Source organism: Perna viridis, chromosome 8 (assembly GCF_037379345.1).
Source record: "Perna viridis isolate PV_CMFRI_1.1 ecotype Kerala chromosome 8, ASM3737934v1, whole genome shotgun sequence".
NCBI classification, from domain to species: domain Eukaryota; kingdom Metazoa; phylum Mollusca; class Bivalvia; order Mytilida; family Mytilidae; genus Perna; species Perna viridis.
In genome coordinates this window covers 47,706,567-47,728,202 of record NC_142452.1, presented here as the reverse complement: position 1 = coordinate 47,728,202, position 21,636 = coordinate 47,706,567, and the positions used below count along the sequence as shown (strand labels likewise).

General features: G+C 32.6%; 1 protein-coding gene across 4 annotated transcripts in view; it reads right to left on the bottom strand.

The window, feature by feature from the left end:
• Positions 1-21,636, bottom strand: part of LOC148610788 (uncharacterized) — a 64,226-nt gene that overhangs the window by 5,145 nt on the left and 37,445 nt on the right. For all 4 annotated transcript variants that reach the window (XM_088596145.1, XM_088596146.1, XM_088596144.1 and 1 more), the window contains 7 exons: positions 20,181-20,299; positions 16,617-16,741; positions 11,371-11,741; positions 8,661-8,714; positions 7,254-7,392; positions 1,026-1,141; positions 244-337 (listed from right to left, as the gene is read on the bottom strand). In XM_088596145.1, coding sequence (XP_088452271.1) covers positions 244-337; positions 1,026-1,141; positions 7,254-7,392; positions 8,661-8,714; positions 11,371-11,741; positions 16,617-16,741; positions 20,181-20,299 — 1,018 coding nt within the window. The remainder of the gene's footprint in view (positions 1-243; positions 338-1,025; positions 1,142-7,253; positions 7,393-8,660; positions 8,715-11,370; positions 11,742-16,616; positions 16,742-20,180; positions 20,300-21,636) is intronic.

Sequence of the window (21,636 nt, the reverse complement as noted above, 5' to 3'; positions counted from 1 at the left end):
ACACATTTCAAAGTCTTACGTGTGACTCAGTCGCCAAGAAATGAAGCCACGACCTCCCATTGGCAAGGCGAGCACGGTACAATGTATCACAAGAATATCGAAGAACATTGATTATCAATATATTGAGTAAAAACAAGTAACATTTGTACTAGTTCATTATATTTGTGTATAACAAAGACGGAGACGGAATAATCCATATTCCGGATTCATAATTATAGCTACTGTATATAAATTGAAACTTACACTGGTATTTCTGTTCGGCTTTTAGACACTGGTCTATCTTCCATTCATCAATATTCTCTGATATACAGAGTCTTCTTAAAGCGTTGCATTGATACTGTCAAATAAAAACAATCTTTCTTTCACAATATTGTTGCAAAAAATCTCAAAATTGAAATAATTTTAAGCAAAGGCGTATTGCAACGAAAGGACAATACAAAGAAAAAGTATATAAATAATTGTTTTTTTTTCAATAAATTCGAAGCAAAGACTCAGTCAAGTCAACAGTGGAGTTTGAAAACAATAGTAAGATAGGGCAATTATCGCAATGTGGTACGTCTTTTATGGAACATGTACATGTACTACATTATGATGGAGCCCGTAGAGACTTAAAAATACGAAAACCTACAGCGACAACAACTATAATTAAAGAAACAACGTGGTATTAATATCGCGTCATTTGAGAGTTGAACAACCCAAAGGTATAAAAATGCACATAAATGTGTTGATTTTAATAAGCATATTTAAAATCCACGTCATTTCGATTAAGTTTTTATTACTCCAATCTTAATGATCAGTGAAGTCTATCTAACTGGAACTTCTGACGATACCATATGCCAAAACTGAATATCTTTAGAGGCTATTTTTCAGTTTTAATGCCTTTGAACCTGTGGAAACCGTACATAATTCATTGCTAAGGGGGTTCAGTTTAGACATGTCTCACTATATATACAATGGTACAAGAATCAAGTAAAGCAATCATTGTGTATTGCAATGATCTTTAACATAATCTCTGAACATCTAACCTTAAAAATCTGTAACCGAACTTCTGTTTCTCTTAGATTGTTTTGAATTTTCTTTTTCCGACCATATAACAATTTAAGTCTGAAATGCTCATGATCCTTTACAGCCACAACTAAACCTGTTAAATAAAATATATAATACTACATGTCACATGTATATAAATATGGTAGACTCGGAATGGGATGCAGAAGTTCAATGGTCGCGCGGAAGTACGATGGTAATACCCTGACGTGATTTTGAATGCTTATAGCAACAATGCGTACAGGAAGGTGCGTTTTTCTTTGTTTTTTTTGTACTTCGCTGAAATGTTTTGACACTCATGACGACTACTTCCGTTAATACATGTACTTTTTACTTTCACGTTTTCCTATAACCTGAGGAAAATGACGGGAAGACCCATTTAAGTGCAAATATACAATAACTTATATGTAGCCACAGAACAGCTGTGGATAACTCTTTTGTATTAGCGTATACACTACACGTACTCTATCATAGTACCCTTTAGATTTTTTTAAATACAAATGAAATGTAGTATAAGACAGTGCCTTCTTTTCTGCGTGTTACTATATACACTGCTGCTAAGGTTAACAAAGAATGATTGATGCTACAGAGGATGAACGGATTATACGTAACAAGGAAAGAAATGTGTCAAACCAGTCCCCTAGAACTTAATAATTGTTTTTGACATTCTAATACACCAATTGAACATTTCGTACATGTATATCGCTAAAGAGTACGCTCCATGATTCATTTTGAAAGCATGTCTTACTTTTTCAAAAGGTAAAAACTCATGATACCAAATTTGAGCTGACATTTAGATTTTTTTCATCCCGGTGAGGTGTTCCATATTCACCATAATTATCCAATAAAACAAATCTGATTTTTTAATACAACGATAACAAAGTGGTCCTGGTTACTCTATATATCTAATACAGTTTAAATAAAAGTAACATATTCAAATTGAAAAAAATATACGTAACTTGTACGCACTGGAGAACAAAATATAAAATCTGTCGCATAAAATATTTTTTGACCTTCACGAATGTTTCAGTCATACTTTTTAAATGTAGACATATATCTTAGTCTTTTATCCAAACATCAATTATTATTCTCTTAAGATATGTTTTATCGAATCTTGAAAGGTTTAGGTTTCTCAAAATACCTTGAGCGCCGTTATGTATTTTCAAAGTTTTGACACAGCATAAACATGAAAAACAGGTACTGCTTACACTCAAAATCACAATGTAGTAATGATGCATGCTACGTTTGTTTATAAAGGCAAAATTATCCTAACTGTAAGAAAAAACAAGTTGAAGCTTTGCTAAACATTACTTTAGATACAAGGTATAATTACTAGATTGTTTTAGCTTTTAATTATTTTCCGTTATATTTGTTAAATATATCAATTACATGTAAATCGTAATGTACTGCAAACCACATACAAGGGTTTTTCGTTCATTCATTTAAAATAAACTGTAGCTGTGAAGTAAAGTAGAAGTAGTGTCATTAAGTGGTTGAGTAGTCCTTTTCACAAAAATAAAAAAAAAAAAAAGAAAAAGAAAAAAGAAATAAGTGTAAAATTAGTCTTAAGTTATGACGTCATAGTAAATCAAAGTATTGTGACGTCATAACTTACGACTAATTTTACACTTACAATTTTTTGTGAAAAGGACCACAGGTTTTGCACAAGAAAGAGCGCAACATTGATTTAGTTACAATATTGTTTAAATAAAAAAAATAGGTGAAATACAAGCAACTCTGGTAAAATAAACACTTGAAACTTCAATAAGCCCCACAAGTTATTTAAAACATTGCTTCGAACACTATTTTAAATTTTACCTTATTTTTCAACATATTTTCAAAATTTGGGACGGTTAATGTAGCTCGAATTTCCTCATGACCTGTATATAAAATGATATCAGCATTTGTACTAAACATCTTACTTTCATGACTTCTGTTAGTTTTCTCCTGATCTTTTATTAAGTTTAAACTAAGGAATACTAAAACTGGTACGCCTACCTACGTAAAATTTCGTGGCAACAATGAATGGGACACTTTTGCGTCTTCGCTCTATATCAATCAACGCACTTCTATGCATTCTGTAAACATCCAACGTACTTCAAAGTTAACCAATGCAGATCAGCGCGGCATCCCCATCGTATTCCGAATCTTATATACATGTATGTTGTGTACAATTTATAAGGATTTTTGTACGCATTGTAATTTGTATGAACATGTTTTGCAAATCATTGTTTATATTTTCAGTTATTACAAATTATGTTTGAAAGAAAGAAAGTGAAATCAATGCTAATTACAATTTGTACAAAATAAGCCCCCCCCAAAAAAAATAATAAAAAATCTTTTAGCATAAACACATTTAAGTATCCATCTGTGTAAGAACCAGGCAATGGGTGGCACACCATTTTCTCAATTTGGTCTTTTTTACCTCAGATATATTCAATACACGCACATCTAGTTAACAACTGAAAAGCTGTTTAAATTATCCTAAAGCATCTGTCACGTATATATTTTTTACTGGTTATAATGGGGAAAAAAAGTTAAAACATTTTCCCGCCACTTTTCCATAGTGCATTTCAACTAAATTTGACCTATCAATATCTTAAAAAGGCAAACTTTACAAACACTTTGATGATTATTTCTGGCGGTAATAATGTATAAATACTTGGATTATGCCATAAAATCTCTGCGTTTTTTTGTCTTCATGTGCCACACCTTTATATACATTTTACCTGATTCTTAGGCGGAGAAGTACGTAAGCGTTTGGTTAACGATCAATTAATCGACCTTGTCATAAAATGCTTTAAATAGATAATACCATTTTGGTGAGTTTTACCTATTTGATTAATCTCGTAGGTGAGCAGTTTTTACAAAGTGAAATACGTGTATAAGGAATTGAAATCAGTTTTGATTTATAAGATTTAGATGTAACTTAAAGAAAGGTTGATCAGCAAGATATATTTCATCAAAAAGTTTTGGAGCTATCAAGAAATACATGTAAAACTTTTACGCATAACGATGTCAACAACAAAAACAAAACCATTGAACATATATCCTAAAACAGAAATCAAGGGAACCAAGATTGAATTTGATTTCATTTTGACACTATTACCAATAATGTGGATACAGTTCCATATTAATGCCCATTTTACATGTAGTGGCGTCTATTTTACATGTAGTGGTGTCTATTTTACATGTAGTTACTGTATATAGTGTCTATTTTGAATTAGGCTATTTGGTGTTTTCACTACACTTTAGAAGGATACTGATATTGATTTGACATTTGTTTGATTTGACATTCGTTTGATATTGATTTGACATTAGTTTGATATTGAGTTGACATTCGTTTGATATTGATTTGACATTTGTTTGATATCACATTCGTTTGATATTGATTTGGCATTAGTTTGATATTGATTTGACATTTGTTTGATATTGATTTGACATTCGTTTGATTTGGCATTCGTTTGATATTGATTTGACATTTGTTTGATATTGATTTGACATTCGTTTGATTTGACATTCGTTTGATTTGGCATTCGTTTTCTTTGACATTCGTTTGATATTGATTTGACATTCGTTTGATTTGGCATTCGTTTGATATTGATTTGGCATTCGTTTGATATTGATTTGACATTTGTTTGATATTTATTTGATATTCGTTTGATAGTGATTTGACATTTGTTTGATTTGACATTCGCTTGATATCGATTTGACATTCGTTTGATATTGATTTGATCTTGATTTGACATTTGTTTGATATTGATTTGATCTTGATTTGACATTTGTTTGATATTGATTTGACATTCGTTTGATTTACCATTCGTTTGATATTGATTTGACATTTGTTTGATATTGATTTGACATTCGTTTGATTTACCATTCGTTTGATATTGATTTGACGTTTGTTTGATATTGATTTGACATTCGTTTTATTTGACATTCGTTTGATATTGATTTGACATTTTTTTATATTGATTTGGCATTCGTTTGATATTGATTTGACATTTGTTTGATATTGATTAGGCATTCGTTTGATATTGATTTGACATTCGTTTGATATTGATTTGACATTTGTTTGATTTGACATTCGCTTGATATTGATTTGCCATTCGTTTGATATTGGTTTGACATTAGTTTGATATTGATATGGCATTCGTTTGATATTGATTTGACATTCGGTCGATATTCATTTGACATTCGTTTGATAATAATTTTATATGCATTTGTCTGATAATTCGCTTAAACAGTCATGATTTTATTCACAAGTGGAATTGTAAAAGTGGCAAACAAAATTACTTTTTAGGTAGCGAGTAGCCAGTTTAATCTTGCAAGGTTTTATGATCGGCGAGATTTTTTACGTGTATGGCAAAACATATACAAGTTCAAACTTTGTAAATTATGCTAAAACTGTTGGAAGAAAAGTGACCACGATAGGCATATACACAGGCAAATATTTTTCACGTGAAATTCATGTGAAATTCACATGAAATTAACGTGATTTCCATGTGAAATTCACTAAACACAAATTTCATGTGAACATTTCGTGTGAATTTTACGTGAAGGCTCCATTCACCCGAATTTCACGTGAACTCTGTAACTTAGTTTATTTGCTCAATTCAAGTGAAAATCATGTTAAATTCATGTGAAAATCATGTGAAATAATTTTGCCCGTGTACTGAAATACTGAAGACATTTGATGTCCAACAAGCCTCACCAATGAAATGAAACCACTGAACGAAGGTTAGTTTTGAATTTGATTTCATTTCGACACTTTCTGTTGCTAATAATGTGGAAACTGTTCCATATTAATGTCCGTATTACAGCGCCATGACATTTTTATGGTTTTTTGGTACATGTAAACCATCGCAAGTTTGCAAGTCTAGTGAGTGCTAAAACGGTCTTCGTTATTTAAGTCGTTACGGCAATTGTTTTTGTCACGGATGGTGCACTAACTTCCTAGTAAAAATATATTATGTAATATTCCCTCAGTAACGACCGCAGGTGAACTCGTTTAACGTGTAAAATCTTAGATCTACACTTGACCGATTTCTTAGTTCTTTATGATATTCACATACAATTTCATACAGCTTTGGAAGTCATTATTGAAAAGTTTGATTAAGAGAAAATGTTAAAATGTGATTGTTTTTTTTAATTTTTGTTACCTGAGTTACTTGTATTATGGTGAAATACTGACTCCATTACTTTATTATTACTTTCTTTGTTTTTATACTAATATTTAAAACGAATAAACCTCTTTAAATGCCAAATAATTTACAAAGAAGCTGGTCCAAGTTAAGCAAAAGATTACTCATCGTCTACGATTCCATATCGGTAGACATGCAGTATACCGGCATTTGATATTCCCGTGTCCACAGTACATGAAAACAGAGGTGTTCTAGTTTATCATTTTGATAAACTGGGAACTCGAGGAAGGCTTTGATGATCAAATTAACCTTGGCTTACTCAAATATTAAATGTATTTTAAAGCGTTTTATGCACCAAGAAAATATATTCATCAAATATGCCATATGTAAACGCATCGCTTTATGCAACAAGAAAATATATACATCTGTTTGTTTGTCTTCCGACTTTTCTCTTCATTTCAACCGAATAGATAAAAAAAACTTTTAACATTATGTTCCGTTTTCAACACTAAGTACTTTTTTATTAAATTAGTAAACCAATTTTAGAACAGTATGCTCGAAATATACTTGAAAGCCAACAATTATCTAACAGACGATAGCCGATACATTTTGCTCCTGCGTGATTATTCAATTATTTCTATTGTCATTATTTTAAAAGTCAACTAAACATTTTACTTTAAAAAAAATTCTACTGTAGACTAAAACTGGCTTTGTTCACTTTGCAATCGTTGTGTAAAAAATCATTAAAACTTTTACAAAATGCATGCACAACCAATCATGGAGCACATTCTATAGACAGGAAGGTAAAAAAACGATATCCTCCTTATAGATCAAAGACATGGCGTTATCAATTGTTTTTCAGTGGAAAAAGGGGAGCCAAAGGTTTTAACTCTGGAACGAAAAATAGAAAGTAATGAGAATAATAGGGTCATTGCTTATGATGAAGACGAACATTGAACAAAAAGTAATTCAAATCCATTAATGTGTCTTAGTTATCGTACCACGTTTTGACGAACGGACAGACAGACAGACAGACAGACAGGCGTATAAATATAACTAACTTACTATCAACTACACGTATAACCCTCCATGGCAGGAGAAACGCTAATATGAAGACAAAATCTCTGGTGCTATACGAGGGAAACGCAACCAACAAAACAGTATCAGCAACAAAAGACACGATGACAATGAAAGCATCAAATACCTGTAAATAAAATCATATTATAAGAAAGGCAATACCAATAATACATGTACTTGTACCGGTGAATGACTGCATATAGTATGCCAATAATTGATATTTTTGTCTGTCACGTGATCAATATGTGGTCAACCAAATTGGATTTTGTTTATCAAGGCCCTACATACTGTACTAGGACGACATAATATCGACGTCAGGACACGTGCTGTTGTGTTTTATGAAAAGAGAAACATGTCATTAAATGTCAATTATTAAGATGCCAGACTCAATATCATATGCTGTATTCACAGTGATGCATCTTGTGTAATAGACTTCTGATATATAAGGAAGAACTTTTTGAGGTTGTTTTTCACTTCCTAACATTGGAACAGAAAATGGAAAGTCTTGCGCAATAAATTACATTTATACTATCATTTCAGAACTGATCCTGTAGTAGTGGCATATACTAAAAATCACACATTTTTTGCAATGTTAAATTATCATCGAAAAAATAGTGCATTGGTGGAATATTAAGTAATACTCCACCGCGTGATGTTGTAAAAAGGGTGACAGCCAACTGTTCATATTGGCCTAATCAAGATCTACACTTTGGATTTTGCTAAAGATTATACTTACATGTAACCTTAGCACGGATATGCAACTTTTCGGAAGGTATCATATAATTCCCCGCCACTTAGTGTTGTGGGGTATAAAAAACTATGAAATGACGGCGATCGCAGTGTATATAGGACTCACATTTTTTTTATGTAGCAGTCCTTTTTTTAAAATCATAAAGACGGCGATTCATAATTATCAAAACCCATCGAATTCAGTTTTATGCCATGTACAGAAACAGGTACTAATCTTATAACCAGTCTTTGCTTTTCACTTGATTGTTACGCTTTTGAGATGAAAATCTATGGAGATTGTACATGAAATTAGCACTTTGCTAGAGTTATCGTTCATTATTCTGTTCGATTTTGGTTGATTTTGGTCCGAGATAAATGTATGATTTTCTACAAAGTGCAGATCTGAATGTAGAAATTATAACCGTTATGTGAAATTACAGCATATGTAGACTGAAAAAGCATCGTTTGTTTGGTGGGTTTTTCTACACCATGAATGACTTTACCAATGGTAGTGTCTGAATTTTATGTGCATTTCATTTTGTCTTCAACAACACACTGCTAAAAGTAATTCCATGCATAGAAAAATCTGAATTTATGATATACATATATGTATATGTATCAAGTTTCGGAATTTTTATCAAATGGGTGAAAGTTATAAACATTTACCTCAAGTTTTCTGTTGAAAAATAATGAACCAGCGCACAATGCTTTAAGAATTGTCTGAAATAAAGAAAAACAAAGTATCTTATATTGTTATAGGAGGCAGGTGGTGATATTTGTACAAAAGTACCGAACGTACTACACTACTGAAAAATATTCCACGCCTAAAAGCTAAAAAAGGGTATTATAATCTCTGTACTTATGCAGAATTGACAGAACGTCAGTTACTAATGTAAACCGCGAAATTTTGCGGCAGTTTTATTTTCGCGCCAAGACTCGTTACGCAAAAAATAAACTATCGAATATTTTCTTCGAAGAACATTACAGTACAATTTAATGAACGATCGCGAATTTAAAACTGCGCGAAAGCAGATTTACAGAAGAAACTGCGAAAAAAAATACAGCGCGAAAATTTCCTGTTTTACAGAATTTAATGGCTATCGGTTAAAATAGTAGAAAACAAAGTTATATCACAACCTCTAATCTTCTAGAGGTTTTTTTTCTCTTTCTAGCCATTGACTGATGATTTATATTTTTTATCTTGATTACATTTTTTGCTTACTTTCCTTTTTTTAAAGACGCTTAGTCATGTTTTTTTTCTATCTAATTCATTCCTTTGTTAACCTAGTACTTTTCTTGAGCATTGCATTTCGTAGTACATTTATATTATTTCATGTACAAGGTAGATTGTAGAACACATACAAAATGTACATGTGCGGAGCCCCTTTTGATTTTAATTACAATTTGTAACACATATATTTTTAAGTATTTTTCTGTCTAAGAATCAGGCAAAATGTGTATAATGTGTAGCACATGAAGAAAGATTTATTGCATTATCAAATTATTTATATTTCATAAACTTCAGAATTCAATGTAACCATCAAAATGTTTGCCTTTTGAAAATATTTTATGTCCAAATTGAAAAATAGCGGAATTTTCCCGGCCTTTTTACCGATATATGCAGTCAAAAATATCTGTGTTACAGAAGATTAAGGATTAATTTAAAAAAATGTGTTTCGCTTTATCTTAGATGTAATAAATATATAGGACACAGAAAAGAGCAAATAGAGCAAAGAATGATGTGCCATCTTTTGCCTGATTCTCACACAGAATGGTTGTTAAATGGTCCGTTCCTTCAATAAAATATGTCAGTTCAAATTTGTCCTTGACATTTTTATATCTGGTTATGTCGGATCCTCCAGTATCTTCCAGATTTTTCATTTTATAATGATACAACAGTACGTTGCTGAAATTATATAACTTTATTGATTGTGTATTTAAATGGAGAAAGCAGAAAGAATACTTTTGATTGATGTTTTAATGCTATTATGGAGATTATGGACTAACATGCCGCGACTACACCGTAAAAGTACGTTACAGATATGATATGACGGATCACTATCCCTGTACAGGTGTGAGTCGGGTGGAATTGTATCTATCAAAGTTTAATTTTATTTCAAATTTATTTATTCTTGTCCTAAGTATTTATTTTTGTAATATCAACCGAACACTTGTCTTGGATTGTTTTATAATTTTCAGTATTTGTCTGTTTAGGCTCATTCTTAGACAATTTTATACGAAGGGAAATAACTCGCATACCAGGCTGACCGATTTACTCTCTCCTACAGGAGATGCTAAGCACAAAACAAACTTATGAATTGGTAGTTACCTTGAAATTACTTGTATTGTTTTATATAATTCACTCAGGTACACTGTATTTCTAGGCGGTACAAGTTGCCTTTTCCAAGTAAAACAGTTCTATCTTTCCAATTTTTCAGGAGGCAACCAACCATTTTGCATGAGTTATTTCTCTTTTATTTGCATATAATTTCTAGAAATTAGACAAAATGTTCGAACTGGAAAAAATAGAAGCGTTCTAATGCTATTGCGAGTCTAAATAAAATCCCAGTTGCAGATCCGAGGGCATCCTCCCAAGTCAGGGTTTTGAGTCCACCCTCGCTCCCTCAAACCCCTGACATCACTCATTCATATTTAGCGGGTATCGTCCAGCCAATTCCGATTGGTTGCTTCTCCGATTTTAAAATTTAGGACTTTTAACTCAGTTCATTTGTCATGTTTACCCCAACTCCAAATTATGTGTATTAATTTCAGAAAATGATGGTAAAATTTTCTACAATTTATATATAAAATCCTGTTTGTACATATCTTTAGGCCAGAGAAGTTTTATTCAGTTTGCGCCGGTGGAATTTTTTTAATCTGCTCAAATGTGTATATTGAAATGCACTTGAAAATTAGTTGCGGTCTCGTGCCTGGAAAGGTAAACAATAATACGAGGTAATGGACGATCCGATATAGTAACTGACAGTTGTATGATGTCACAAATTATGCAATATGAGCAAAAATGATAACTATAGATTCTGCTTTGAGTCTTTACTGAAAAAAATGACGTTATGTGTACCCATTTGATTGGATTTTGGATCCGGGTTAAATTTAGGTAACTCACTAGATGGCACTGGATGATACCCGCTAGATATGAATGAGTGATGTCAGGGGTTTGAGGGAGCGAGGGTGGACTCAAAACCCTGACTTGGGAGGATGATCCGAGGGTAGTTTTTGGATGTTGGAACTCACTAACATTTTGTTAAAAGTATTATTAATACAATCTTTGGGCTATAGTCAACGAAGTCATGCGAAAGCATTCAACCCCCTCCATTTTTAAAAAAATAATCTTCAGAAGCCGCATCTCCATCCTTACCTCAATCGAAACTATTCCTAAAATAGCAACACTTGCAAAATGGAAAATATGAGCTATGTGTTCTTCTATGCTATATTCTTCTTCGTGTATCACAGTTTCTATGCTATTTTCGGTAACTTTCTCTTGCTGAATTACAGGTGTTTCGGTTGAAAACCGAAGATTTCGTTTCGTCCGTACAACCAGAGAAGAACCGTTAGTGGAGTTATAGTCTATTTCGTATTCTGAAACATTCCACACTATCGTTGCTTGAAGTAACATATCGTATATTTCCTGAGTTTGTTTTCCTTTTAAGGTGTACTCATTTTGTCTTTTTATATCTGATAAAAAATGCTTAGTACTGTTGGTGAAAGTTTCTGTATCTTCTAGAGTAACTGAAAAAAAATCAAAGATTTAAACCCCGCCTCATTTTTTGTGCCTGTTCCAAGTCAGAAGTTTCTTGCCTCTGTATATTTATTTCATTTTCACTTTCAGTTAACTTTTGTGTTTCTGAAGTTCAAATGTATATTGGGGCAACTATTTCGCTGTACCTGTGTTTGTGATTGATTTGGGACCAGTTGCAGCCTACCTTGTGGTGTAAGGATTGAAATTTCCCTCGTCGTTCCAAGAAGGTCCATGGGTGGCCTTGACCTGATATTTTTCACACCGGTGAAGATGTTGTCTCTTTGACATGTTCACCATATCCACTATCGTTATATTTCATCCAGATTTGTAGTATCACAAACCCATAAAACACTGAGTCTTCATTCCATGTTAACAAAATGTAGAACCTCACGGTGCTGGCTGGATTTGGCTTCTTATTTCGATATTTTTTTCATTTTCAGTACTTCTTGATTTATTTTCGGATTTAGGTCTGCCTAAACACTTGGTTCAAAAGTTGCAGATGTGAGGTTTATTATTCTTTGAAAAAAAGGGGACAGCATACTTCACTAATGCTTGTATAAATAGCATGCCTCGCTTGCCTTATCATAGACACGTTGAATCTTAATATGTAAAATTATCTTAATGGTATTACCTTTTACATTACAAGACATTGCAGAGATTATTTAAAATAACATAACATAGAATTAGCCTATACGTAGACACTAATACCATCATTTGAAAATAGACCTTTTTCACATTCCCGACTTTGGCTTGATTTTTTTTGAAATTTTGAGCTAAGGGAACTAAACTTCCAACCCGACAGACTGGTTTACTGTCCGACTGGAGTAATGGACAGCAGTAGATTTCAAATTCAAATATTTGATTTATTGTAGCTGTTGTAAGTACTTGGTTACTTTTGAATACATAGTTTCAGACCATTCAGCTACTTACCGAAGTGTAAATAGTTTAGGTTTCAAAGAAAAATGTTTACTGTTCTTCCTTTCCCCAATGAGACAGCCAAAGAGGTTGTCGGGTGTTGGTGGGTTACGTCCCTTTGAAAAACATGCTAAATTGGCTTGCATTCCGTAAATATGAAAAACGACTATTGTAGTTAAGTTTTGTCATACCTTATATTTTAAGTAGATAAGTTTTCCTAGTTTTTTTCTGGAATATGATATTGAATGAACATACTTTAGAATCTTGATTTCGAGATAATTGAACCTTAAAGATAGATTCCGTGAGGAATTTCATTATTTCGCAAACTGTCAAAAACTGGTAGATTAAATTTCTTCTAACTTAATACAATGAACACATAACTGACATTCTTTAGTACAGTGGTCATCTTTTTTTTTCTCATGACATTAAAAAAAACCCTAAAATTTCTATTACACTTCTATAGAACATTTTCTCGCCAATTTTTTCCCTAAAAGAGGTTTGGAGTTTTACCGTGTCATTTTTATGACATTTTTTTTTAATAAGACGTAGCGTACGGTGTTGGTGTCATATTTGGTAACGTCGAAATCGGCAAAATTTCGACGTCTTTTTTGTATTGCGACATACATCGTTCTATAATTGTAACGTGTAAAAAGAAGTGTGCTTATTTATTTTTTTTACATAAAATAACACACACGACATGTTTTATTATTTAATTGTCCGATTTGATATTATTTTTTCGTACGTTTTGGTCAATTGAAATGATTACATCCTGATATGGTAAATAGTTTGACATCAACCATTTAGAAATGATTTGAAGGAAATTTTATCCTATGAGACAAATGTTAGGAATCATGAAAACATTTTTCGTGATTCGAACAAAAGTAAAACACCCTCACTAAAACAGAAAGCCAACAAACCTACAAGCAAAAAAGTCAGTAACCCCGCCCCCCCCCCCACCCCCGGAAATCAAGTTGTGGAAGCGTATAAAGTGAATTTATTTCTTTCCTATTTGGTTTTATATCTCTAATGTAGATGTACATTGTATGTTGAAATTTCCGAATACATGTACTCGTTTCGGAATTCTAAGGTCTAAACATAAAACACTGTTAAACATTTCGAGAAAACAAAACCTTGGCAACGATCCCTCTTTGAGAAAATTTGAGAGCGAAATCTCCCGTTTTTATTATACGACGAAATAATGTTATGGTTGTATAATGTTATGGCGCAGTCATCGTGGTTGGCGGCGACGTCGTCGTCTGGGGACACTTCGTTTCCGTGCGATAACTTTAAATGTTGAATTGTTCTGAAATGTTGTGATTGACTAATTGCTCTGAAATGTTGATATGATTTTACCAACAATTGAGAAGATTCCTATTTAATTTGGACTTTGTTGCCCTTGCCGCTTTAGAAAAAAAGGGCCAAGAAGGGTGAAAAAACGTGTTTTTCGATTTTTAATTATTCTATTTTAAATGTGTTCTTTATTTAATTCAGGTAAACAAATGTACAGCAGATTTTATGTTTTTTGGACCGTTTTCAAGTTACGGGGGGAGGGGGGTTCAAAGTTGGGCAACATTTTCATATTTCTTTTTCCTGTTTTCTTTTCAACATTTCTTTCTTTATTTTATCAGATTTGCTAAAATCGTTTTTTTTTTAATTCATTACATCCACAGTCGTATTAATTCAATCTAGTATCTAACTTTTTAATACTTTTTATTGTTTTTAAAATTGATGTTAAAAGAGTTTTTACGTCGCAAAACAGAACGTTGCTTTGGAAACGTCAAAATTGCGCTTTAGTGACATTTTTGTTCGACATGGTTTTACATTATATATATAACCCAATATGTATATGTTAAGCCAAAGAAAAATGGAATGATAAAACCATGGAGCAGGATGAATACATTTTAAGTATATGAAGAAATCGACTCAACACCAATTGCCTTTTTGAACAATCCGTTCGAATTTCGCATGGTGTACGCGTGAATAAATAAAAAATACAAATTTTAGATGTTGTGACATTTTGGTTAGACACAGACAAAATGCTGCGCTGAGATACACGTTCAACCAAATACCATTATTTTTAGAATATACTATCTGTAGCATATATACATGTAAAACTCAAAATTTCATAGTTAATAGTTCACTGAAAGCTAACGAAAAAAGCTTTTGATAAAGACCGGGTAGCACGCTACGTGTAGAAAACGGCGGGAAAAAGACAACGTGACATCACAACATACGTGCGTATTTATCTACTTTTAGGCAATAAAACTCATTATCTTTTTTAAAATAATCATTATATTCTGAATATTTATACAGTCCTTTAAGCGTGAATATACTTTGGTAAAAGATACTATTCGTTGTTATATTTTACAACGGTAAGCAAGAAAGTAGCCAATGGCCAATATAGAAAAAAATCAAGATTTGTGACATTATTGAAGTACGGACAAAAAGGCTTTTAACAAAAAGCCTGATTGTACATTTTATATATATTTTCATTGGGGTTATGTCATAAATTGTCAATATAGTTAATAAAAGTCCCGATTAAAAAAAGCTCTTCGCATAACTCTAACAAAATGTCTAACATTTTGTCTTCAAATCGATTTCTTTCCTCCATTTTTACAATGTCCACATCAAAGGGGAGATATTTGTGATATTGTAATACGCTTTGATCTTATCATTACGTCATGAAAAATATGACATCATCTGCAGCACAACATGTTCTCCACAAAAAAGTTTGTTTTATCAAAATACGCCAAGAAACAACTTAGATATATTGGTGAAATGGGAAGCAAGCATTTCTTAATGTTACCCGTCCACATATGAAAATGGACGTTCTTGTGATCGAACAGTGCTTTCCCTCCGCAATTAATGGCATCTTTCAAATATTTATGATTATAATCCTAAAACAACAACCATTTTCGAACATTTTAATATCTATATTGCCTTTGATAACTCCACATTCTAATAGCAATATTTAAGTTTTCGTAACTAGCCCCGGTTCAGTCGAACGTGACACCAACATCGTACGCAAAGTCTGAATATTTTTAACATAGTTATTACTGTTTTAACAACATTTTAAAAATTATTAATTCAATGAAAATATATAATATTTCTGTTTGATTTTTTAAGAGGATAGAAAAAAAATGCTCAGTAAAATAGGAACAAGTCTCCTTACATGACTCCGTAAAATCATGAGAATGTGATCAGCCCTTACTCCTCTTCAAAAGCATGGTTGTTCAAAGAGCGTAGACATAAATTTTCTCACCAACTGTATACGTATATATGATGATATAACTAGGTTGCTCAAATTCAAGACTCTAAATAAGTTTAATATAATTCAACAGAAAATTGTGCAACACACTAATGCAAATTAAATACAAATCAGTCTAGAGTAAAGTCAAAATTCAGAAAAAAAGTCGCAAAACGAGACTTACTAGCCCCTTTTCACATATAGTCCGTTTCTCATGATAAGGCATGTTTGTGAAGAAGAGTAATCAATGTAACAAAGATTATAGCGGAAATCAAAAGATTTAACCCAAGGACAAAAATCAGACATGACAAACAGACACACAACAAAAAACGTAAAATAACCAAAATACGTACAAAATTACAAAAGTAAATGAGCAACTCGGACTCCACTAAAAACTGTGAGCATGGACCAGGTGCACCGGTAGGGTAAGCGTCCTCTGCTTTTTTAGAAACACCCGCCGAAGCTTTCAAGGAATACAAAATTACCAATCATGTTTATCTTGCAAATTTCGATATGCGGTACTCCTGTTTAAAGGAGTAACCACTTATCTCTCTTAGGAACGGTTTTATCCCAATGGACAACAAATTAATTCATCGTAAATGAAAAATGGGGACTGTCACCTTTTTCATATTTTGAGTTTAAGTTTGTGATAGTAATAAAAGTGCGAAGTATTTAAATGAAAAATAAATAAATATAATCTTACCTTTCACTTTGTAGAGGTCTAGAGTTAGCTCCCCTAGCACAAGTGCACAGTCAACAATGCATAGTATTACTAAAGTTAAAAGCATGTATTTGCTTTTGAAAAATTCATATCCTTTTCGGCGAATTCTGAAAACAGAAAGAAAACAATCATATTTGTTTTAATCAATGGCTACTTTAATAGGGGAAAAGTGAAACGGGCTGGCAATCGGTGTTTTATTTATTTATTTATTTATTTTTTTATTTTTGCCTGTCTCTGCAATTAAGGAAACGGTTAATTCTGTAGAACATTTTGATTTATGAGAACGTTTTAGTATTAAATAAGTTGTTTATAACTGTGTAGCATTTATATTACAAAACATTTTTACGTGTTCCAAGTACACTAGGGTATGGTATATGTCAACACGTTAAAACGTAAACAGAGAAAAATATGCCTTTAGCATTTCACATAAATGGAACAAGGGATATCAGTATAGTTTCGTTTTCTATCATTTGTCCTTAGAGACGCACTTCAATGGAAAGGCGAGTCATGTACCTGATCGTAATTTGGTTCTCTATCAAATACTGATAACTCTGTGGCGTTCGATAAACTGTTTCGAAAACTGAAGTCGCGTCTAGTGTGGAAAGTTATGATATATATTGTAAAACGAATACAATATTACTGCATCGGCTATCTTTTCCCATGATAACACTTGTTAAAAGTACTCGTGAATTCATTTGAGTAAAACCTAATAAATTTCGTCAAAAGTCCTGAACAACCACGGGATTAGAAGATCACGATAAACTCATGGTAAATTGTACAGTAAGTGATAAATGTTTCACGATATTGAATGAAAAATTGATTGCCTAAAACAGAATGCATAACATTGATAGATTTTTTAGGAAGCATAAGTTTCATGTTTTATACGGTTTCTTACATGTACGTTATAACTACTCTGAGCTCTTAAACTCCCTTCCCAAACCCAACACTGTTATTTTTTCATGTTAATTACCTTTATTAGTATATACACATCGATCATTGTTATCCTACTTTATACAAATTTACTTATTATGCTCATTAAAACCTCTTGAGCAGTCAAATAAAAGTCTCGCTTACAAGACAGAGACCCTGACAGACAGAATGACGGACAAAGGGAAGATAAGACGAACAGAGAGTCAGTCATATAGACATACAAACATACAGACAGACAGACGAACTTTCGGAAGACAGGACGGACAGAGAGGTAGTCAGACAGACAGACTTTAGGTAGACAGAACGAGCAGACAAACATACAGGACGTGTCCTATTAACTCCAAACTTTCTTTGCGGGAATAGGATAATAAAATGAATTAACCACATACCACTAACAGCTAATACATACAGGTATTGGGAACCTGAAAAAAATAAACACACACCATACCCTCGATATGTTTGAACCCCTCCCCACCCCTCAACCCCGATATTTGAGGATTTCATTGTACTTTCTGCATTGATGAATTTCTTGTTTAGTGAGATAAGGTTAAGATGGCCATTTCCATCACCATCATTAAATTGGCACTGTAATTACGATAGCTGATAGATTCATTCATCTCTGCGTTTCAATTCATTACGTTTCTGGTTATTACGTATTTTGAGAATGGCTATTTGTATTTCCCAGGCACGGTGTTATATAAAGATTTATTGTTTGTTCAATGATTGTATTTATTTTTTTAGAACGGGTTATTTGTAATTATTATGCCTATTACCAATGATACAAAATTCTCTCTTTACAAAGGAGAAGCCAGTTCAGTACAAGTATTACGTAAGAATCAGGCAATATGTCCAAAAACAGGCCTAGGTTTCATAAAAAAATCTCAAAAATTTTGACCTGTTAGATTGTTTGAATTTGGATATTTCATGAAAAACTCAGGAAAATCTCAATTGTTTTCATGAAACCGGCCCAAGATCGGTTTATATAGTAGTCGGGCAGTGTAATTGATAATAGGAGCATGCCGCTGCATGGAAGGTCAGTTGATCATGCTTTCTGACAGAGTTACATGGATATGCCATCATGTTTATTTCCAGGGTATTTGAATGAAATTAAAATGAAATCATTAAAAAAAAAAGGTAAAAACAATTCGATCTTTTTTATAGTTTAGAAGGTGCATTTTGCATACGTAGACCTTCAAAGTTGTGGATGTACACACTACTTGCATGACTCTTTGAACAACTTTCACTTAGTTGTAATTTCAATATACAATTCGTGTTAAACTATAGTATTATACAAACTGTTCTTAACTACTAAACAATACTTTTTTTCATGCATTAAGTATTGACATAGTTGTCGCTTGTACTCAAATTAAGGGTGAGAGCAAATATCCTGAGATACTAAGCAATATTTTCTGTTCATTCGAAAAGTGTGCATGACATAGTTGTCGCTTGAATTTATATTATTGGAAGTGAATTCGATATCATGGAGTTCTTTTTAGTACATTTTCTGTATGTACAGCATGCAGTTCACATAAATGACAGTTTTTGCAATAATTTCACACTGCGAGAAACATTTTTTAAGTTCACGAAGAACATAAAATTAATTTGATAAATAACTTATTTTTAAGTCAAATTCGTTAAAACTAAATTATACGGAATTGGCACTCATTAAATTAAAATTCCAATACGGTTTCCTGTCGAAATGGTTGAATTATTTATTTTGAAGACTTTTAAGTTTAATTGCTTAAGAGCTGCCGTATCCTTCATTTTTAATTTACAGCTTGAAAAAATATTATTTTTCTTTCGAATTTCTCATTAGTAGCGAGGCTTATTTGTTGCTTAATATTTAATATCAATGACGAGTCTCTTTGGAGTTTTCCAAAGGTTAGGCATCCCTTTTGTTGGAAAATGTTGAGGTCATTTTGCGGCAAAAAATAAGTAAAAAAGTAACTGGTACTTCCTTTTCCATATACATTTCAAGGTCTGACCCCCTCTTTTGAATACTGCTGTATCTGTCCCAGAAAATCTTTATGCTAATTAGGTACATGTAACATGCGAGCAGACAAACCATTACATTTATTTTTGGACAAAGATATTTTATCCTCTCTACCTTACATTTTAAAACTGTTATGCTCTAGTCGACCACAAATGTTGGATCTTCTCTGCTATAAATTAGCAATGAAATATCAGCATCGCCATGTGGTTTATGTCCGTTTTCATAAACGAGAATATATATGAGAATGGCATTGGATAAAATGTTCGTTTTCATGATAATATATGAGAATTGTATTAGATAATAGAAACCTACTTTCCAAAACGTTCCTGAGTGTGAACTGAACGAAACCTACTTTCCAATATTCCTGAGTGTGTATTGAAAAATAACCTACTTTCCAATGTTCCTGAGTGTGTATTGAAAGAAATTTATTTTCCAATTTTCCTGAGTGTGTGTTGAAAGAAACCTACTTTTCAATGTTTTTGAGTGTGAATTGAAAGAAACATTCTTTCCAGAATGTTCCTGAATGTGTTTTGAAAGAAATTTATTTTCCAATTTTCCTGAGTGTGAATTGAAAGTAACCTACTTTCCAAAATGTTCCTGAATGTGTATTGAAAGGAACCTACTTTCCAAAATGTTCCTGAATGTGTATTGAATCTTGCTGTAGTTCTTCTTCGAGTTCATTTTCAATCTTTTCTACATAACCATGAGTTTTTGCCAACACTAGTGTTTCTGCAACTAAAGTCTGAAAAAAAGGACAACCATTAATGCTTAGTTTCATTTTCGAATTCTAGATCTTTGTTTCATTCCTAACAAATCTATTTTGTTAGTACTTTAGAAGTGCCGTTAAAAATCGCCTAACACCAGACTCAACATACCCAACTTACTCCGTAGACATTTCAAGAGAACTACAAACTTTCAATCACTGGGAATATCTTGCCTCTTGCCGGAAGTCTTTCTTTAAGTTCATGTTCTTTATTCTTTTTTTTTTTTTGGTCACATTTTTTGTAACTTGTGTTATGTGTATCTTTACACAGTCCTTGAAACGTGTAGGTTTCTCATTGAATATGTGCATCGTTTGTCGTGCATTTACTGATCGTTTTGCATTTAGACGAAATAAACGTTCATGTTTGTGCAAGGAGCGTGTGCGTGCTTATAATAATACGTTAACATAAGACGAAAATATTACAAAGTTGACCTAGTCGTTTTATAATGATATTTAGAACTGTTTTTTTTTCTATCCAGATAGATATATCAATAAATGATAATTATATAATAAGAAGTCCCGTGTTTTGTGCTATATATAGTAACTTACATGTACATTACTGTTTTAATCTAAGAATGGTTACTTTTTATTCTGTTGTCGTTGCTTATTATTACCTCTGCAAACAACGTAGGGGTATATAGGAATATCCCCGTCTCTCTGTCCGTCTGTCTGCCCGTCCGTTCGTCTGTCTGTCCATATTTCTTGTCAGGGCAACTCGTGAAGGAATATAGTCATTGTCGAAGGACACTAAAGGGAGAAATTCGAACTTGAGGGTTTTATATGTTAAAACCTCGTCAGCGCAACTCCCCCGAACCGCTCAAGGAATTTTGATGAAGTTTTATAGGAAATTTTTGCATCATATGTAGATGTGCTTGAATGAATATAGTTACTATCGGAGGACTCTAAAAGGAAATAATCCAATATAAGGGTTTTACATGTAGAAACCTTGCCAGCGAAATTAATTCAAAACCGCTCAAGGGATTTTGATGAAATTTTATAGGAAGGTTGGGCATCATATGTGAATGAGCATGAAAGAATATTATTACTATAATATCATTGTCAGAGGAATCCAAAGGGAGATCATCTAACTTAAAGGTTTTACATGTGTTTAAAACTTGTCAGCACACGCCCTCAAACACCGCTCAAGGGATTTTGGTGAAATTTGAAGAAAGGTTGATATGCAGATCTGTAGGAAGGAATATAGCTCCTGTCAGAAGATTCCAGGGAGATAATTGATGTTTTTACATGAGTATATTTATGTATCAAGTTCAGTTATAAAAGAAACAAATGGAGGTCATGTCTTGTCAAGGAAAGTC